The sequence below is a fragment of the Cryptotermes secundus genome, unplaced genomic scaffold (assembly GCF_002891405.2).
Source record: "Cryptotermes secundus unplaced genomic scaffold, Csec_1.0 scaffold838, whole genome shotgun sequence".
Classification (NCBI taxonomy): Eukaryota; Metazoa; Arthropoda; class Insecta; order Blattodea; family Kalotermitidae; genus Cryptotermes; species Cryptotermes secundus.
The window spans coordinates 673,634-691,992 of NW_019744415.1; the positions used below are offsets into that span (position 1 = coordinate 673,634).

Genomic DNA, 18,359 nt, shown 5'->3' on the forward strand with positions numbered 1-18,359 from the left:
TAATCTATTAACTGAACAGAATTAAATCATTATGACCTCATATAATTTCTTCTAATAGTGCCCTGTAACATTAATTACAGTAGTTCCTTAATGTTTCCATATGCTGTATAGTTACTGCATATTGTACAGCTATAGTGATACACTATTTTGTATAAAATCAGTGTTACTAAGGAACAGAACATACAGGAAACATACATGGAAACTGTGATGATAGTAAACCCATTAAGCAATGAAGTCACATTACAGTAACAATAGCTTCCCACACAAAAAATAACTCAGAAGTTGGATTTGAGGTTCTAACGGTGGTAACTTCTGGGATGTAATGCTATGCAGTCTGGTAAAAGACAACTGATGTTTTGGAGGAATGTATTGCTTCTGTCATCAGGGATGAACAGAAAGCCAAGCAAGATTCTACTTGCTGCCAGCTTCATGCTGGTTTCTTGCTTGGCTTTCTCTTCAAATCTGAATATGCAGACAACACGTTTCTCCAAAATATAAGTTGACTTTCAGTGGACTGCATGGTGTTATATCCCAGAAGGGAGACATCTTTAGTAATTAAGATGGTTTGATACTATTACCTTGACTGCAAATAATGCTCCAATATGGCATTCCAGTACAAAACATGAGAACGAGGTATATGAGATGAATTAAGTAATATGTTCCTTGTTTCTGTGTCATGTTTCAGCAAGTCTGGGAAACATCCGTCTAACAAATTTGAATGGTACATCAGGGTAGAAACTTGAGGTCGACATGGCAAGGAATTCAAAGTGAAGTTGTTTGTTGCTAGTATCTCTCCAATTGAAGCAATGACCAAAAAAAGTGTAGCACCAAGTTCAGGCCTTATTTCATTAGAACATGGAAATCCATGCCATGTTACATTTCGAAGATTCAGTGCTAATGGTGTTCCCAACAGAACTTGCATAAATGCAATCTGGAAAAAAAAAGGGGGGGGGGTTCAGTTGACAAAATCTGAACTGGCAAGCATTCCCCCATTCAAATGTAATCCAATTAACACAAAATGCAATGTACAAATATTCTCATATTTATTTCACAGCCAGCTTAATCACCATGTACAAATTCAATGATATCCAATGGCTCTTAGACACTGTGTAGGAATTTTAAGAAATGTTCAACCATTTTATGAGGATTACTTGACATGACATGATTCATCAGTTTTGTTATAAAACGTACTCATACACCTTGTAGGAATTCTGAGTAACATGGGGCACTGGGCCATTGCACAGGAAATCATACTTTGGCACTTAAACACTACATATGAATATGCAAGATATGTGCACTAGAATTCCTATCATACTGACCTGTAGCCACCTTTTGATATTCTGGACTCAAGACTAAATAGGTCTCATAAATTCACTTATTAAGAATTATATTACTTTTGATTTAATTTTTTGATGACAGTACACATATCATCACTCTCATGGTAAAATATTTCTTAGTTCACCAGGTATGAATTATTAAAATATCTCAAAGCAGGTTATTTTAACTAAAATAAATTATCCTGAACTTTACCTGTAAAAATCTGCATTTAAAAGAAAGCGATACACTTTACTGATTACTTACAGGAACAATTCCCAGGAGAGAAACCAACTCCTCAGTTGACAGGAGATCTCTGAGCAAGAATGGAACGTTCTGACCTCTCAAGAGGAAAACCTATAATAATAATTATTCAGAAGACATAATTTTGTCAGAGAGTTGGTAAATATTGCTCACAAAACACATTTCTTAAATGATGAAAACATACTATATAGAACAACTCCCCCATTCATACAAAAGCAGCTTCAGAAGTTATTTTGCAAAACCACTAGGCTCTTTGCAGAAAAGAAGACCATAAGATGTCTACAGAAACTGCAGACTCACATTAAAAAACTCATGAGAAACTAAACGTGAGACACGTCTCCAGTGGGCCTACATGACTTTGTGGAAAAAGAATGAAATATGTGTTAACATGTAACAAACATTCTGTAGTGCATGAGTATTGCGATTTAATTAAAAATTTGTTACTCTTCACAGAATTAATGTATACTCAGTTTGAATTAAGTATGAACTTAATTTTAGATAAAGAAATATTCTTAGAAGTTAGAGCTGATGAGAGAGATGAAAAGTTACTGACCAACTTCAATTTATATTTTATTAAATATTTGAATTACCACTGGAAAATATTAAATGTTCTATGTAAGTTCTGATAAATTAAGATTTTATTCATAGTTCCCAATATCAAAACATGTAACATAGACAATAACACAAAATGCACCTGAACCAATATACATTTTAGGCTCAGCAAATAAACATAACTAAAAAGTCTGATGTTCAAATTCAGTCTGCAGTTCAACATTTCTGAGTTTAAAAATGTTGTTGTTCACACACCCATAGTTACTATATTACAGGCTTTTAATACAAGAACACATTGTCATATTTGCAAAGCCATTATTCATAGAATGTGTTCCTTATCATTTAATACTTACTTATTGTACACATCAGTGTGTTCGAAAGGGATATGAAGCTTCAGATGTCCAACTAGAAGGATACCTTTATTTAAAGTCTTTTTTAAGAACAATGGAAACTAAATAAGAGAATTTGGGTGAGGCTAAAACTTTTTGAGTTTTAAAAGGGAAAACTCAATACATCAAGTAATCTTAAATTAAGACACTATGTAAGTGAAATTATTGTTTTTACAGTACTTACATTTCCTAATGATCGCTCAAGTATGGCAGTAAGAAGTAAAACAACTTCGACAGCTGAAGTTAGAGAATAATTACTAAACTGTCTGTAACATTCCTGGATTTCATTTTCCTTCCTGGTCCACTGTGACAGTTTCCACAGTTGTTCTAATTGCTGAAGTTCACAATTTATAATGCTTCTGTGGGCTTCAATAAATACAGGCCATAGATTGTGAAGTACTCTATCAAACCATTCACGTGGCTGATTGTGAATATTAAAACACTCTGAAAACCAAGAACTTTCATTTCATCTCCATAATCTGAAAATTGTATTGCGTTCAGAAAACATATATGATAGGGACTGTAATTTGAGCACTATTTAAAAAACTTTATAGATTGCATTCTGTTGTGTATATAATATTTATCATATCATACCTTCAATGAAGACAACAGATGTTGGTATATATCTTACTATTTAATGTAAGCGTAAACTGGGCTACATGTTTCAACCTATAATTTAGGCACCTCATCAGGCACCTCTCATTATTGTCTTCATTGAAGATATTCCCACTTTATTTGTTGTGTTGACAGTTGTAACATATGATAAATACTGAAAGCTATTCAACACTGTCACATGCAGTAAAACCCAAATAAAAATATACTATAGTTAAAATTATGCAAATACACAAAGAGTTTTAAAGATGAAGCTCTATAGACACAATTCTGCCATATAAAAATGAAAATCCAGTCAATGTCGTAGCTCAGGTTTTTAGATGTCAGTTTTTTACTGTGAAAGCTCAGATTCCATACCAGTACAGTTCAAGCAGGATTTCTAGTATAGAAACTGGTAAAGGGCAGGTTTTTCTTTGTATACTTAAACCACTTACATGACATGCATAGATGGGAGGTTAACATTAAGATGGATCTTAACACACTGATAACAGTTCATGAAAATCCCCATATTTCTGCTGGCTATTGGCAGGTGTAGGGTCCAAGTATTCTCATTTTGGTGCCCATATCAACTTTCCATTACCTGATGCCATCTATATGTAGTTCTTGAAGACAGAATGCAAGCCTTGCAGATGTGCATGTAGTATTCTCACTCTCACTTTCCACTTCTACTATATCTATATAAATGTGTTTATAAAAGCAGGTGGGTGTAGCTGAGCAGTATGGCCAGTCACCAATGTGTTAAGTAAGGAGGGTGTGAAAGTGTGGACTGGATTTATCTGGCTCACAATAGGATCCAGTGGGAGGCTTTTATGAACATGTAATGAATATTCCATAAAAGAAAGGTAATTTCTTGACTGGCTGGGTGACTATCACTTTCCCATGAAGGGCTTCCCTGCACAGAGTTATGTCCCTTTGTTAACAGCACATTTACATTCCATACAAACTTTCACACAGAGAAAATTTGATTTCTCTAATATGCACATGCACATACGATGGGGTACCCAAAAGAAACCGAACTCATTTTTTTGTGGGCAGAGCTTTTGTAGTACCGTGTTTTGCGGCTATGAGCGCATAGAGCTAACATTTCTGAGTCGATAAGCCGACTACCATTGCTTCAGAAGGTAAGGACTAGTTTCGGCAGAGTTTATAGTGACAACTGTTTTGTGTGATCGTCGTTTTTGCAATGGCTGATTTTCGTGAACAGCGTGCGGCGGTGAAATTCTGCTTTTTGCTCAGGAGAAGTGGAACAGAAACTCTTGAAATGTTAAAAACGGCGTACAAGGATGATGCTATGGGGAAACCCCAAGTGTTTGAGTGGTTTTCCCGTTTCAAAAATGGTGAAATGTCAATTGATAACAAACCTCGTTCTGGTCATCCTTCCACAGCCCGAACACATGAAAATGTTGAAAAAATTCGTGAAATCATCAAGGAAGATCGACGACGAACCATTGAAGAAATTGTGGAGCTGTCGGGAGTGACTTGGAGCTCAGTTCAGCGAATTCTGACAGAAGATTTGGGAATGAAAAGGGTGGCTGCGAAATTCGTGCCACGACTGCTGACTGCTGAACAAAAACAAGGTCACGTGGAAGCATGCTGTCCTTTGAAAGAAGAGTCCCAAAATGATCAAAACTTTTTTTTTGTTTCCTCGAATGAAAAGAGACATGAAAGGAAAGCGTTTTGCTGATGTTGCTGAGGTGAAGGAAAAAACAACGGAGGCGCTGTCAAGCATCTCAAAAGATGAATTTAGACAATGTTTTGAAAAATGGAATAAAAGACTAGACATGTGTATTAGTGTAAGTGGAGAGTACTTTGAAGGGATTGAAGGTTTGTGCTTAAAATTTGAATAAATAAGTTTAAAAAAAAATAAGTTCGGTTTCTTTTGGGTACCCCCTCGTACATACACATACACAATGACAATTACATTTACAGAAACAAACAGATGTCATGCCATTTCATGTTCGTGGACACACATTCATATGGTATTAGGACTGCAGTAGTACAGTTGAATAAAAGTGGCACATATTCATTATACTAGAAGTCACAATAATTCACTTACCAGGCAAATTTCCAAATAAAATATCGATTTCTTTCCAATTAAGTGTATTATTTGAAGTAAGATATGAGTTGGACATATAAATGTCTGAGCTATTCTGGATTTCATCCCCTATTTCCACCAATAAATGTCTTACATGAGGTGACAAGAAAGTTAGATGTATGTTTGAACTTTGATACTCAGCCATTATTTACATAGTTTTCAGACTGAAATAAAATAGATACAAACATTTTGCAGCAATGTAAATCATTAAGATTTATGATAAGTGTAAATGCACCTGGTCCCTGTACTAATGTATTCCAGAATCCATAGTTGCTTCAAATATATAAATGTCATCAATACCAAGCATGACATATTCCATATTCCACACAAAACCTACACATCCTCTATTGCTAAATTGGAATTAAGTACTCGTACAATGTAAGTATACTAATCAAAGAGATGGCTCCAACTTCTGCACAGCATAAGATATGTGAAATATGGTAGCAAGTCAGGCAAATAACTATAAATTTCAAGAAGAGGACGTGCATAACAACACAAAATAAAACTCTGAGAGCTTACTGTCACTGTGGAGGAAACAGCAATCCATTGACATGAATAATTGTCAATCTGTTACATCTTGCAACGCTACAATTCCAGTTTTATTAATTTTAATACATGCACATTAAGGGCAGAATAGTACCACAATTATTGAGGAGTTTGTTTAAAATGTAAAGACATTTTTATACAGGCACATCTCAAGTATTTATACCAGCACTAAGGTTATCTTAATGAACAAGTAAGAGGTTTAATTAGCACAAGAAACTAAGGAAGAACGTGGTTCATTTCTATCTCTGTCATTGGTTACCAGTTTGTTGAAATATATTAAACTAGACTTTATGGAACAAATTTATAGTGTTTAAAAATGTCAAGTACAGGTATTCCTTGATTTATACAACAGAAGTGTTAAAAAAATAGATCACAAAGAGTGAAATTGCATAAATCAAACATAATTTTCCCTTCACACCTTGCATTCCTCTTCCACCATGCACACAATACTTTGCTCCTCAATCTCCCTTCCTCAGTTTTTGATCATCAACCAAGAAATTCGTGTTATTAACTTAAATTAGCTGAGCACATAAAAATATCACATTTTTCAAAATTGCATATAATGTGGAGTGCATGTATTCTGAAAAGTGCTTGCTGTCTCATTAAAATAAATTACATTTATGAAAAATATATTCTTCAATGATTCTGTTGTAAATGATTGTCAAACACCATTTTATAACATGTTGTGCTTATTTAAATTGCACTAGTGTAAGGTATATTAGTATAATCAAATGAATTACATACATCCTTGCCTCCATATTTCTTTCTATTAAGACTTACATCATCGTGAATTATTACACCATATAATCTTATAGGTATTAATCAATGTTTCAAAGGAAAATATGCCTCAATCCTCATAGTCCTCTGGTCACCAGCAATTCAGAGAAAATATTGCCTCCATCTTCAGGCTACCCAAATTACCAGAATTTTGGAGGACAAGCCTGTCACCATCTTTGGGATAGAATAATGTTAGCTATCTACCAGATTACACAGCATTATGACCCAGAAGACTGCAAGTATGAATCTTTACTGTGATAAACTCAAATATCAAGAAATTCTTTTCTTCTCACTTACAATGTAAGCTGGCACTGAATTACCAGGGCACCTCCTGCCCATCATATTGAATAAACTTTCCACTGTGCTTCTCATTCAGAGCCAAAACTGTTTTAATAAGGTTGCTGACACTTTCTTCCACAGTAAGTGTTGCATTTTGTCCACCCATTTCTGTTTTCACCCATCCTGGATGCATGCTGGTTACTAATATTCCATCAGATTTGAGGTCAACACTCATAGAACGTGTAACAGCATTTAATGCTGCCTGAAATAAATTTGAAAATACTAAACAGAGGAAGACAGAATAAGAAAATTACAGCACATACATTCCAGGCACTCTGTGAATTTTGTGTTGGGAATTTGTCAGTGTACTGAGGAAAGGCTGGATTTTTTCTTATCTGTTACTCGTATTATGGGCCTTTGATCTTTAACATGTTAACTGCCACAGAAGTCACAGGTATCTGCTGCAGATCCTTTACCTAAATGTCACAGAGGGCACCTCTATCCACTCTATAATGCTTGGATGTCTTCCTGCCAACACCAGTCAATGTGTGCACAAAAGCTTTAAGGGAATGTATGTGCTACAGCTTGTGGGTGCTGCAACAAGCACCAGCTGCTGTGATAATCCTAAACAGTGCAAAAACAACATATGTATCATCAAATGACCTTGTACAAATATAAAAATCAGCTTTTTTTCAACCATCCCATGCGAAAAATCATGTGGCGAGAGAGAGAGAGAGAAAGGAAAATGGCTTTATCAGTTACCTATTATACGACACTGACTTTTTCATTGACAGTAAGTCTGTCTCCTGGCTGTTCAAATCGTAGATAAGTAGTGAAGTATTCATGATGGGAGATAACTATTATCACAAAGTCTCTGTGAACTTACTCCTATGAAACTTAACAATACAAATCTAGATTTCTTTATACCTGGATCAGTGAATCAGAAGTAATTTTTAAAAGATGATACACTGAATGAAAAATATTCATAACCTATGAACTTGGCCTGATGGATAATAATTAGGTTGTAAGGGGATGTAGGGAATCTTGAGACTAGAAGTCCACACACTCTCAGACTTGGTACTATACTGAGCTGGGTGGTAAGCTGGATGCATTGGCTGTCCTCATTACCAGGAAACGTGCACTTGGTACCCATATGACATAATTTTGGATGGACCTCCAAGTGGCTATAAATATGATGATGATGAGAAGCATTTCTATGACAGGAACAAAAATACAATCATTCAGACTGGCTGAGCTGTTGGGCCTCATTATTTCATTTCCATATATGTGATAAAATAATAATAAAATGAGCAAAAATATATTACATGGTTCCTCCAATCTCAGTTACATCACCCAATGTATGTGAAGCTCCACTTTGTGGAGAGGAAAATTATAGCACTTTTTTTGTAGTAAAGGATGATATTTATACGCTAACCAATGCATAGGACTGATTCAAGTTGCTTTCAGGCAGTGGCTGACAATATTCTTCACCAAATATTGTTAGGGTAATCAAATTAAGAAATTAAGGAGGATGAGATTGGTAGTACATGCTGCATAGACAGGGAATGCAAAGGGAGGAAATAATTCACTTGCATATATGACACAATAATATAAAAACAGATTGCAAAGAAACAGAATGTGAATGTATGGAGCAGCCTAGATTCAGCTGGCTCAGTACAGAGAGCAGTGATGGGCTATTGTGAACATGGCAATGAAGCTTTGGATTCTATAAAGGATGGGGAATTTCTCAATTAAGTAAGCAACTATCCACTTCTCAAGAAGGAATCTGTCCCTTTGAGCTAGTTAGTTACAAGGTTTAAGAAATACAATTTCAGTTTATCTCCTTCATTTTATTCTTTACAGGTTTGCTGTATCTGCCTTGCTGGGAGGCAATCATGAATCTCTCCTTTCCACATCAAAAGTATCTAATGGTAGCACCAGTCACATGTATCAACATGCAGAGACGTTTGGAAAATGCAATTCAGTATGTAAAATACCCAGAAACATGCATGCTCACTTACCTGAACTGAGTTAAAAGAATGATGCAGACTCCAAACGCATTAAAAATGTAATATATAAATAATGTATTATTATACGTAACATAGATAATTAAATTAAAGATTGTACAGTCTTTGTTTTTCTGATTTCAAGATATAACATTCAGTTGTTAAACCCCTGCATATAAATACATCAGCATGAAGCATGTCACAAAACTACAGCAAATTAATTCTGTTCAGTGCTGATTTAAATTATACTTCTTGAGCCCTGTGAATAGATATGATAAAATTCTGACCCTAAAAGACAGAAGTAAAAAGCACTAATTCATATAATTTGACATAACTGAAGACCAGAATCTCTTACTATACCTTACTGGCTCGGTACGGATATAAACCTCCTTGTGAATTTTCTGCTACTGAACCCAAAACAGAACTGAAGTTGATAACAGCAGCTCTTGATGCACTGAGTGACTCTGACGATTTATTCTGTGCAGCTTTTTTCAGAAGAGGAACAAAAGCCTGAAATTCATATTGTAACATCATTAGAACTAACAAACCTTTCACTTGTAATGAAACTAACTGATCCTTATTAAGCAACATTTAAATTCCTTTTTCTCTACTACTCAGTACTCAGACCTTTATCTGGGAATACAGTAGCATAGTTGGTTGAGGCACTATGCTGCAAGACAGAAGGTCACGGGTTTAATTCCAAATGTCACTGGATTTTTCAATTAACCATAATCCTTCCAGTTGCAGTATGTCCCTGAGATCAATTTATCCTTTAACAGAAATGAGCACCAGGATTCTTCCTTGGGGGGGGGGGGGGCATAAGGCTGACAACCTCACTGCCATGAGTGAGCCAACTGTCTAGAAAATGTGGAAGCCTCAACATCTCACAATCTTATGGACCTCCAGAGCCTGCTACAGAATAGCTTTACCGTTTACTCATACTTTCATCTACTGGCCTGTGAACTCAAAACTGTCATGTTGCTGTAACCTGTATAAATGGCTGAACCATCGCAACTACTGATTTATAATGGGAAGGATCAGGCTTAACTGATTCATATGCCTATGTGTCCAATAAGATACGAAGGTTGGTGTCTCACTTTATCCTCTGCCAAACAGAAACGTGTCATAGTACAAATTTATTTAAATTACATTTTAATTCTGGTGTTCTTCCAGCCTATAATGTTACCATATGATTCAAAAGTACACTTGAATCATATTAATGGAATTTCATGACTGTGTTCAGAATATTTTAGTTTTATACATAACTGGAAGAAAACTGAGATACATCTCTTCAGCAAAATTCATGTACTTCATGTACCTGGAGGAAAACAAAGAAACCTGGCAATGAGCAGCATTTTCACCTGTAATGCTAAAGTGAAGTTCCTGGAAATGTAAAAGTAATGATTGTTCACACATTAAACATAGTGATTCTTCATTCATACATCATCTGTAGTCAGATAAATGTCAACAACTCTTATGGAATACCACTATCCTGATTCACTACCAGACTTCAGCACAAGGTGAGTGATGAGCAGTCAGCTGTCTGCACCTGTGGGGGCAGCGGACTATTTCCTATGGACAGACAACAATCCACTGGACAGATTTGGTAGAATTCCAAAATTTTGGGACATGCTGGTGAAAATAACAATTCTGAGTCCTTCTCCAGAGATCATACTTTGGTTGTCTGCTTTCCAGTCGGTAATCCTCTGGGCCACACTCCTGATTAGAAATATATTTAGGAACACTGCACTTATTGTTACTGATACAAGAATAACTGATAGCATTCGTAATGGAAGAATTATCTAAGAATTACAGATTCCAATATTTTATATGTATATGAATAATTTTTTAAGAGATATACTACCTGGACTTGAAAGGGCATTCAAAGGGTTATACATTTACCACATACAGAACTGATTTCATCTGGAATTGGCTGGGCCATGATTTACGGGGTAGCTCATTTGTCACATCTCAGTTCCTTTGGGACATGACAGTTCATACACAAGGGATTAAAAAATTCTGTTTCATTACCCTGAAATTGACAGCAGTGAATGTAATTATTATTTTCTAATACCCAACAAGTTGGAAGTGTAAATGGTCATTTAAATTCCACCTACAAATAGATACTAAACATCTGAAAATCAACAATTAGAAAAAAATTAGGCATGACCTTGAAAGCTGGATAATGGCTATGGGGTCTTCCAGCCTCCTGATCTATTAATACTAGATAAAGGCAAAAGGTAAAGTTATCTCTGTAACAAGGCTTGAAGGCCTATAGGGTTGTGAGATGTCGAGGCTCCCACATTTTCTCACAGGTGGTGGCAAGGTTATTAGCCTTACATGCTGGCTACCCTTTACTCCCCAGGAAGATTCCTGGTACTCATTTCTGTTAGAGGCTGAGTCGACCTCAGGACCATAGTGCAGCTGGAAGGATTAGGTAAATTGAAAGCATCCACCTCATCAGGACTCGAACCCACGACGTCCAGCTTGTAGCATAGCGCGTCAACCACCTACTCTACCACATAGCATTACTATGATTGGACTGTTAAACACCTCCATTCAATTGAGAATGTGTGCAGATTTATCACCACTTATGTGAGAAAGTAAGAACAATGACAGAGAGGTAGTATGTGGCACTTTTATACAATACCTTTGTTAACATTAATGGAGCAATAGTATTTGTCATAAAGCCATTGATCATTTGTTCAACTTTCACAAAATTTATTCTGGTAAATTTGGAAGAAACACCAGCATTGTTGATGAGTACATTTAATCCTTCATTTTGCACAACTGAGTCAACACTCTTAACCACATTTCCATAGCTTTCAAAATCGGTCACATCTGAAAATAAATCCAATAATGGGTATCATATACTAGATTCCAAATCACCTTATTTTCATTCAGTTAAGGCAGGAACAGAGAAGAATATCTTACATAAGTTACTCAGTTTTTGTCCATATTGAAGATCAGACATTTTCCCCTCCAAAGTCTACCATCAATTAAATAATTATTCTGTCACATACCTCCAAAACTGTGTAATCGTAGTTCTATATTTAAATCAGAAGTTTAGCAAAAGATTAAATAAATTCCATACAACAATAACATCTGAAACAATCAGTGCCTATCAACTGAAAAAAGAAGCACTGATAAAGCTTATACCAGAGATGGGTCTCCTAACTTCTGCTACTAGATTACTACTGATTTCATTTACATCTAAGAAGAGTATAATAACCAACACAATGGAAATGAATCATTCTTGTGTAGCTCAACTAGTTTTATGGAACCCAAGGGTTCATTACCATATAGAGCCTCACACTGGTCCCTGTTCTGTGCCAGAAGAATCCCATCCGCACTCTCATATCCTATTCCCTTATGGTCCATTTTAATGTAGTCACCTCATACATGTTTAAGACCTCCACATGACCTCTTTCCTTCAGGCTTCCCATCTAAAATTATGTATTACCTATATACTTGTATGTATGTATGTATGTAAGGGGTGGGCCATAAAAACTGGCGCCCACACTGTGACCTTCAATGATCTGTTTTGCTTCCCCTTGGATTAGCCCTCTATTAATCCTACACATTTAATAACGTCTAGGACCATGCTTATGGGGGCATCATAAAAGTCACCTGGTTCCATAAAAAACTGACCCAAATGACGATATCTTAAATAAGCTATGGCCTCACAATCACACAGGATGTGTGTGGCTGATTTGTTTTCTTGTAGGCACCTTTCACAATGGGTTATCTGTCAGTCCCAACTTGAAAAGGTGTCCCTTTATGTGGCAGTGTCCGGTATATTACCTATATAAGAATTTCCCAAACTTTCTCACATGCTGCACCCCCTTTTTTTCCACCAACCCCCCCCCCAACCACCAATATCTTTTTAATGAAATGAACACAACCCTTTGCATTCATATTTATGTTACTGTTTATGATCAACTAACTTGTGAGTAAAAAATTCAAAATTCTAAAATGAAAACACTGCATGGTGCACTTTATATGACAATGAATAATGCTGACAAACATTTAAAATCTAACTGCTCTTTATATTTTTCTTTAAATCTGGAGTAACATTTCCAATGGGTGCTTATGGAAGAGACAATTCAATTCAGCTAAAAAGAATTACTTCTGATGAATTTGACATGCAAAATTGATTTCCCTCTGATCTCCTCGTGCCCTTTCTGGAACCCCTTTATGTACCCTAGGCTGGGAACTACTGCTCTATATGCATTTATCATCTACCCCAAGCACACTCTACATTCTTTCCATTCTCCCTGACTTGAGTACCCTGACGACATTCTTTAAGGGAATAAATCACAGAGTATACACAATGTACAGCGTATAATAAGAATGATTTATTAAGAAATTGCAGATGTGTTTTTACAGTTTGGCTAAGTTCAGAATAGTGGTAAAGGATCTGAACTACTCTATGACACAAAGACAGAGGATGGGTCCTGAGGTACTATACTGNCTGTTTGCTCCTTCTGACAGTGTACCATGCAAAGTCAAAGGGAATACTGTAGTATATTTCTTTATATAAAACAAACTATTTACAATGAAACTCACTTATTATAAATGGATCTACTATGTTACAGTACCAATTAAATGAAATTATGCAACATTTCTTATGCACCCATCACAACTGTTTCAATCATCTGAAGAAAGTATTCTTTTATTCTTCATTTATGTTATTACTCATAACCATATTAGGTTGTAGACCTGGGGAATCACTCATCAAAACTGCAATTAGACAACTATGATGAACACTGGATCCCAGTTACATTCCATACTTTAACATTTGCAAGCAACTGATAACATCCAGCTTACCACTTCCTTGTTTTGTTCATTTGGATGAGAATATATGAAAGTAATCATAACTGAACTATTCCACTTGTCATATTTATCAATATTGACAAATTCAATATCCAGTCCGGTTTCTGGACAATGGATCTGTGAAATTATGTATCTATGTATGTATGTATGTATCAAGATGATTTGTGCAAGAAGTGTAACGGGCATGGCACTATTAAGGGGAAGGGGAAAGCTCCTCTTGATTTCCAGAAAAAATCATAATTAGAGGGAGAGAGAAAAATATACCAAATATTAATATTGAAAATGTAAACTATATCTAAATGTTGCACCATCTGTGTTCCAATATATGGCTATACAAATCTAGGGTGAGCCATAAAAATATTCTTAAACTGCTCATTATATGGGATTTGAGGTTATTAGTGCTAGTTATGTGTGGGAACCACCCACAGTGCACCAAAAACAGGCAATATTTATACATCGCTTGCAGCCTGGCCCTCTGGACACCAACACAAGCGCTATCCAATCTGTGCTCACAATTGCAGCAATATTTATACATTGCTTGCAGCCTGGTTCCCTAGACACCAACGCAAGTGATATCCAGTCAGCGCTCATAATCGAAGCTTCATCGCCAGGTGGTCCATGCGCCACTCACACCTCAGGGTGTATGGCCCATTGTGAAATCCCTCTTAAAGAGGAATGGACCAAGGGCACCTACTGCTATTCATGGTGCTTCTGGCCTTAAATTTCATCCTTTCGAAAAAGCCAATGAAATTGCTGACCGTTTGGAAATTCAGTTCACACCGCATGACCTTGTGCGATGAAAACCATGAACAGCAGGTGGAGGCCAGAGTTCAAGCTCTGTGAAACCGTAGATGACAACCCCCATCAAAGGATCAGACCATGTAATGTACAGAAATTAATAAGATCCCTGAAATTAAAAAAAGGTCTGTCGAATTGATGGCATCCCAAATGAGTGCCTCAGGCACCTTCCAAGATGACCATTGGTTCACCTATCATATTTATTTAATCACTGTCTTCAGTTCTCTCATTTTCCAAATACTTGGAAGGAGTAAAAGTGATAACTTTACCTGAACCCGGTAAGGATCCAAAATTCCAGCAAAATTTACATCCGATCAACCTCCTGTCCATGACAGGAAAACTATTCAAGAAAGTGACTTTGAAATTCCTTCAAAAACATACTGAAGAAAGAGGCCTGCTCAACGCAAGCTAGTTTGGTTTTCGTGCACATCACAGCACAACACTGCAATGTATGAGGCTGGTGGACCATGTGACCCTTGATTTCAACAATAAAATGTCTACGGCTGCGGTGTTCTTGGACATCGAAAAAGCCTTTGATACCACATGGCACTCAGGCTTGCTGTATAAGTTATCAAAATTGGAATTCTTGAACAGCTCGACCAAACTTATTGGGTCCTTTCTCTCTCAATGTAAATTCAGGGTTTCGGTTGAAGGCAAAATGTCAATGCGAAGGGAAATGCAAGCAGGGGTGCCAAAAGGGTCGGCTCTGTCCCCTACTCTTTTCAAATTGTATATTAATGATGCCCCCCCCAAACACATGGTGTTCACCTGGCCCTCTTTGCGGATGACAACTGTCTGTATGCGACAGATCGCAAGGAGGGTTTTGTTGTTAGGAAACTCCAGCGCGGTCTCAGCTCAATGGAGACCTGGTGTGAGTGCTGGAATATTAAAATTAATGAAGATAAGACTCAGGGGGTCTACTTCTCTTGTAGCCGTCGACCGCCTGAGTTTTGTCTTACCCTAAATGGATGAAATATTCCATTTGTAAATAGTGCAAAATATCTAGGTGTAATCTTCGATAAAAGAGTTACATGGAGATTGCACATAGAAATGATTGAAGCCAATGCCTTTCGAACATTCATTAGAGTATATTCCCTATTCAAAACTGAGCAATTAAGCGCTAACATTAAACTGAACATCTACAAAGCTCTTATTATATCCGTAATGACTTATGTTAGTCCCGCCTGGGAGTTTGTGGCAGACACCCATCTAGTGAAATTGTAGCACCTGCAAAACAAGGTTCTCCACACCACTGGCAAATTTTCAAGGCGCACACTGGTCCGTGATTTGCACGTGGCATTCAAAATCCCTTACGTATATGACCATATAACAAAATTATGCAGGTAACAAGCAGAAGTCATATAAAATGATGATAATCAGAATGTTCTCAACATTGGACAAGGCGAAGCCCAACACAGAAAGTATAAGAGGCTTAAACTTGGTGGCAGTCAGGCATATGACCATTCAAGCGACTAGACTGCCATGGTAGCGATTACTACCAGAAGTAGGGCTTAATCTTCTGTACTGAGCCTGGACTGACAAGAGGCCTTGTATATACTGTACATAGAAGTAGGAATTAAGAGTAAATTCTAAATGTATATGTAAATACTGACAATGACTTACTGATACAGACTATGACTGACAAATGACAGACCCGACTTCTCGTCAGAGAGAGCGCCCCACATGGACAGTACAGTAACTTTCACATAAAAAGAAACATCTGGCTGGGGCTCGACACCTACATAGACAGACTGACTGACCGTCAGTTGCAACATAACTTTAAATTTGACTTTGACACCAGCATCAGTCTTTTGTCAGTCACTGCCATCATAGCTATGCTGACATCAAGAAATCGCAGCTGGCCACAACTCTCCAGGAGACAGCGGACATTGCCAATACAAGCACCATAGGCAGCTGATTCTACTGGCGCATGCACCGCAACATCACCAGCCAGCCAGCCAGACTCACTGCTGCAGCTGAAGAAGGACATTGGGCTGCTACAAGAAGACACTGCTTGACAAACTGCCCTTTTCAGGGCCTGCACTCGACATTGTAATCACCGGACCAGACCAGCCGCCATGAAAGGAGTCTCGACCAGTATTCTCCAGACAAGCTCCCGCTAGTTTGTAAAATGCGTCCTAAACACAACGAACATTTGTTGTTATAGCTTCAAGTGGTTGTCTCAGTGAACATCGACATAGGACATATGAATTGTTCTATCTTCTGGGATTCAAAGTTGTGTATTCTGTGGAAAATCAACAACATTTCAGAAAAACATGGATGGCAACATGTTCCTCTAAAACATCAATTGATTTTCAATGGACTACACAGTGTTATATCCCAGAAGATAGAACTCTGCTTAAACGTTAATTTCTAAGTAAATTTTCTAGCTGCCCACCCTTGGAAAGAACCCTGGTGGCAGCCATGATAGTGAAGTAGTTGCTTATAACAGCTGCTTAGCTGATAATAATTATTAAAAGACAGCTGGACCTCACCTCATTGCAAGGTGCACAATACAGAATGGAGAACAGTCACAAGAGAGAAGGAATGGAAAAAGTTTCCTAAAAATATAAGAACACTGCTTATGTAAGATCAATGCTGGAAAAGTAAAATTCTTTGGACAAAACTAACGTGGCTCACATGGAGGAATGGGATTCAGTTAAGGAGCACAAGCTGGATGTCATTCTTGACGAGCATTATTGTCAGATGGAATACTTGAATACTTGATTTCTTAGAATTGTATGTGACACTCTCTTTTCACTGCTCCCCCCCCCCCTCTACACACACATGCAAGACTGCATGCATGAACACTGGCAAAACTTCCACCACAAACATAAGAAAACAAAACCAAAAAGCAGCTCTACTTGAATTACTGGCAATATGATTTCTGGTTGTGGTGTACTCACCTAGCTGCAATATATGGACATTTTTGTGTTTCTCAGCAATCTCCTGAAGGGCCTGAAATTTTTATCACATAAGTAGAAAGCTATAATTGTTTTTATTTCCAGGTACTTAAAAATAACTGGGATTTAATTAGTTAGCTTCACATGACCTGTATCTCATGTATTGGTATATGTAGTGGTGGTACATGTATATGTAGTGGTGTAATGTATTGGAATTCTGCCATCTTCAACATAACTGAAAGAAATGAGTGATATTTCAGGATACAACATATGTTTATGAACACAAAACAAAAGTAGGTTTATTATACAGATATAAAGATATAGAATTTATTCATCTAAATACTTATATAATTCTGTGATTATACTTTAATGGGTTCAAGTCCCGATGAGGTCATTGGATTTTTTCAAATGACCTAATCCTTCCGGCCACACTAGGCCCTGGGGTTTACTCAGCCTCTAACATAAATGAGTACCAGGAATTAATTAAATGATTTTCCTGGAGAGTGAGCGCGGCCAGCGCGTAAGGCTGACAACCTTACCGCCATCTCTGAGCCGATTGTCAAGGTAATGTGGGACCCTTAATGTCTCACAACCCTATGGGCCTTCACAGCCTGTTACAGGGATAGCTTTTCTTTTTACTTTACACTTATCCCTGTAACAGGGCATGGAGGCCCATAGAGTTTTGAAACATTGAGGTTCCTACATATTCCAGGCAATCAGCTCACAGATGGCAGTGAGGCTGTCAGCCTTATGTGCCACAAAAAGTCTTGGATACAAAATATGGCCATATTATTATGGGCAAGATGGACCAACTAACTGAACACTGGTAAAAGAATGTGAAGATTCAACAACATTGATACACCAAGGCCAACTACTGAATGTAATAATTGAACTCCTGAGTCACTTACAAAATCTACATCCTTATAAAAAAATTTCAATAAGATTCTGTGTAATATTATTCTGTCATCTCCTTCATCTTCCATGTTGC

At 37.1% G+C, this 18,359-nt stretch overlaps 1 protein-coding gene across 5 annotated transcripts in view; it reads right to left on the reverse strand.

Annotated features, from left to right (window-relative positions):
* LOC111874751 (C-factor) overlaps positions 1-18,359 on the reverse strand; it is a 32,685-nt gene that overhangs the window by 13,316 nt on the left and 1,010 nt on the right. For 2 of the 5 annotated variants that reach the window (XR_002844610.1, XM_023870499.1), the window contains exons 1-5: positions 6,847-6,934; positions 5,188-5,390; positions 2,704-2,963; positions 1,582-1,671; positions 579-931 (exon numbers count right to left, since the gene is read on the reverse strand). Coding sequence is in view for 3 of the 5 variants with exons in the window: in XM_023870499.1 (XP_023726267.1) it covers positions 579-931; positions 1,582-1,671; positions 2,704-2,963; positions 5,188-5,371 (887 nt within the window). In the remaining 2 variants the exon portion in view is untranslated. Of the gene's footprint in view, positions 1-578; positions 932-1,581; positions 1,672-2,703; positions 2,964-5,187; positions 5,391-6,846; positions 7,091-9,194; positions 9,345-11,484; positions 11,676-17,374; positions 17,427-18,359 lie in introns of those variants that run through there. The other 3 variants (XM_023870502.2, XM_023870501.2, XM_023870500.1) reach the window with 3 other exon arrangements.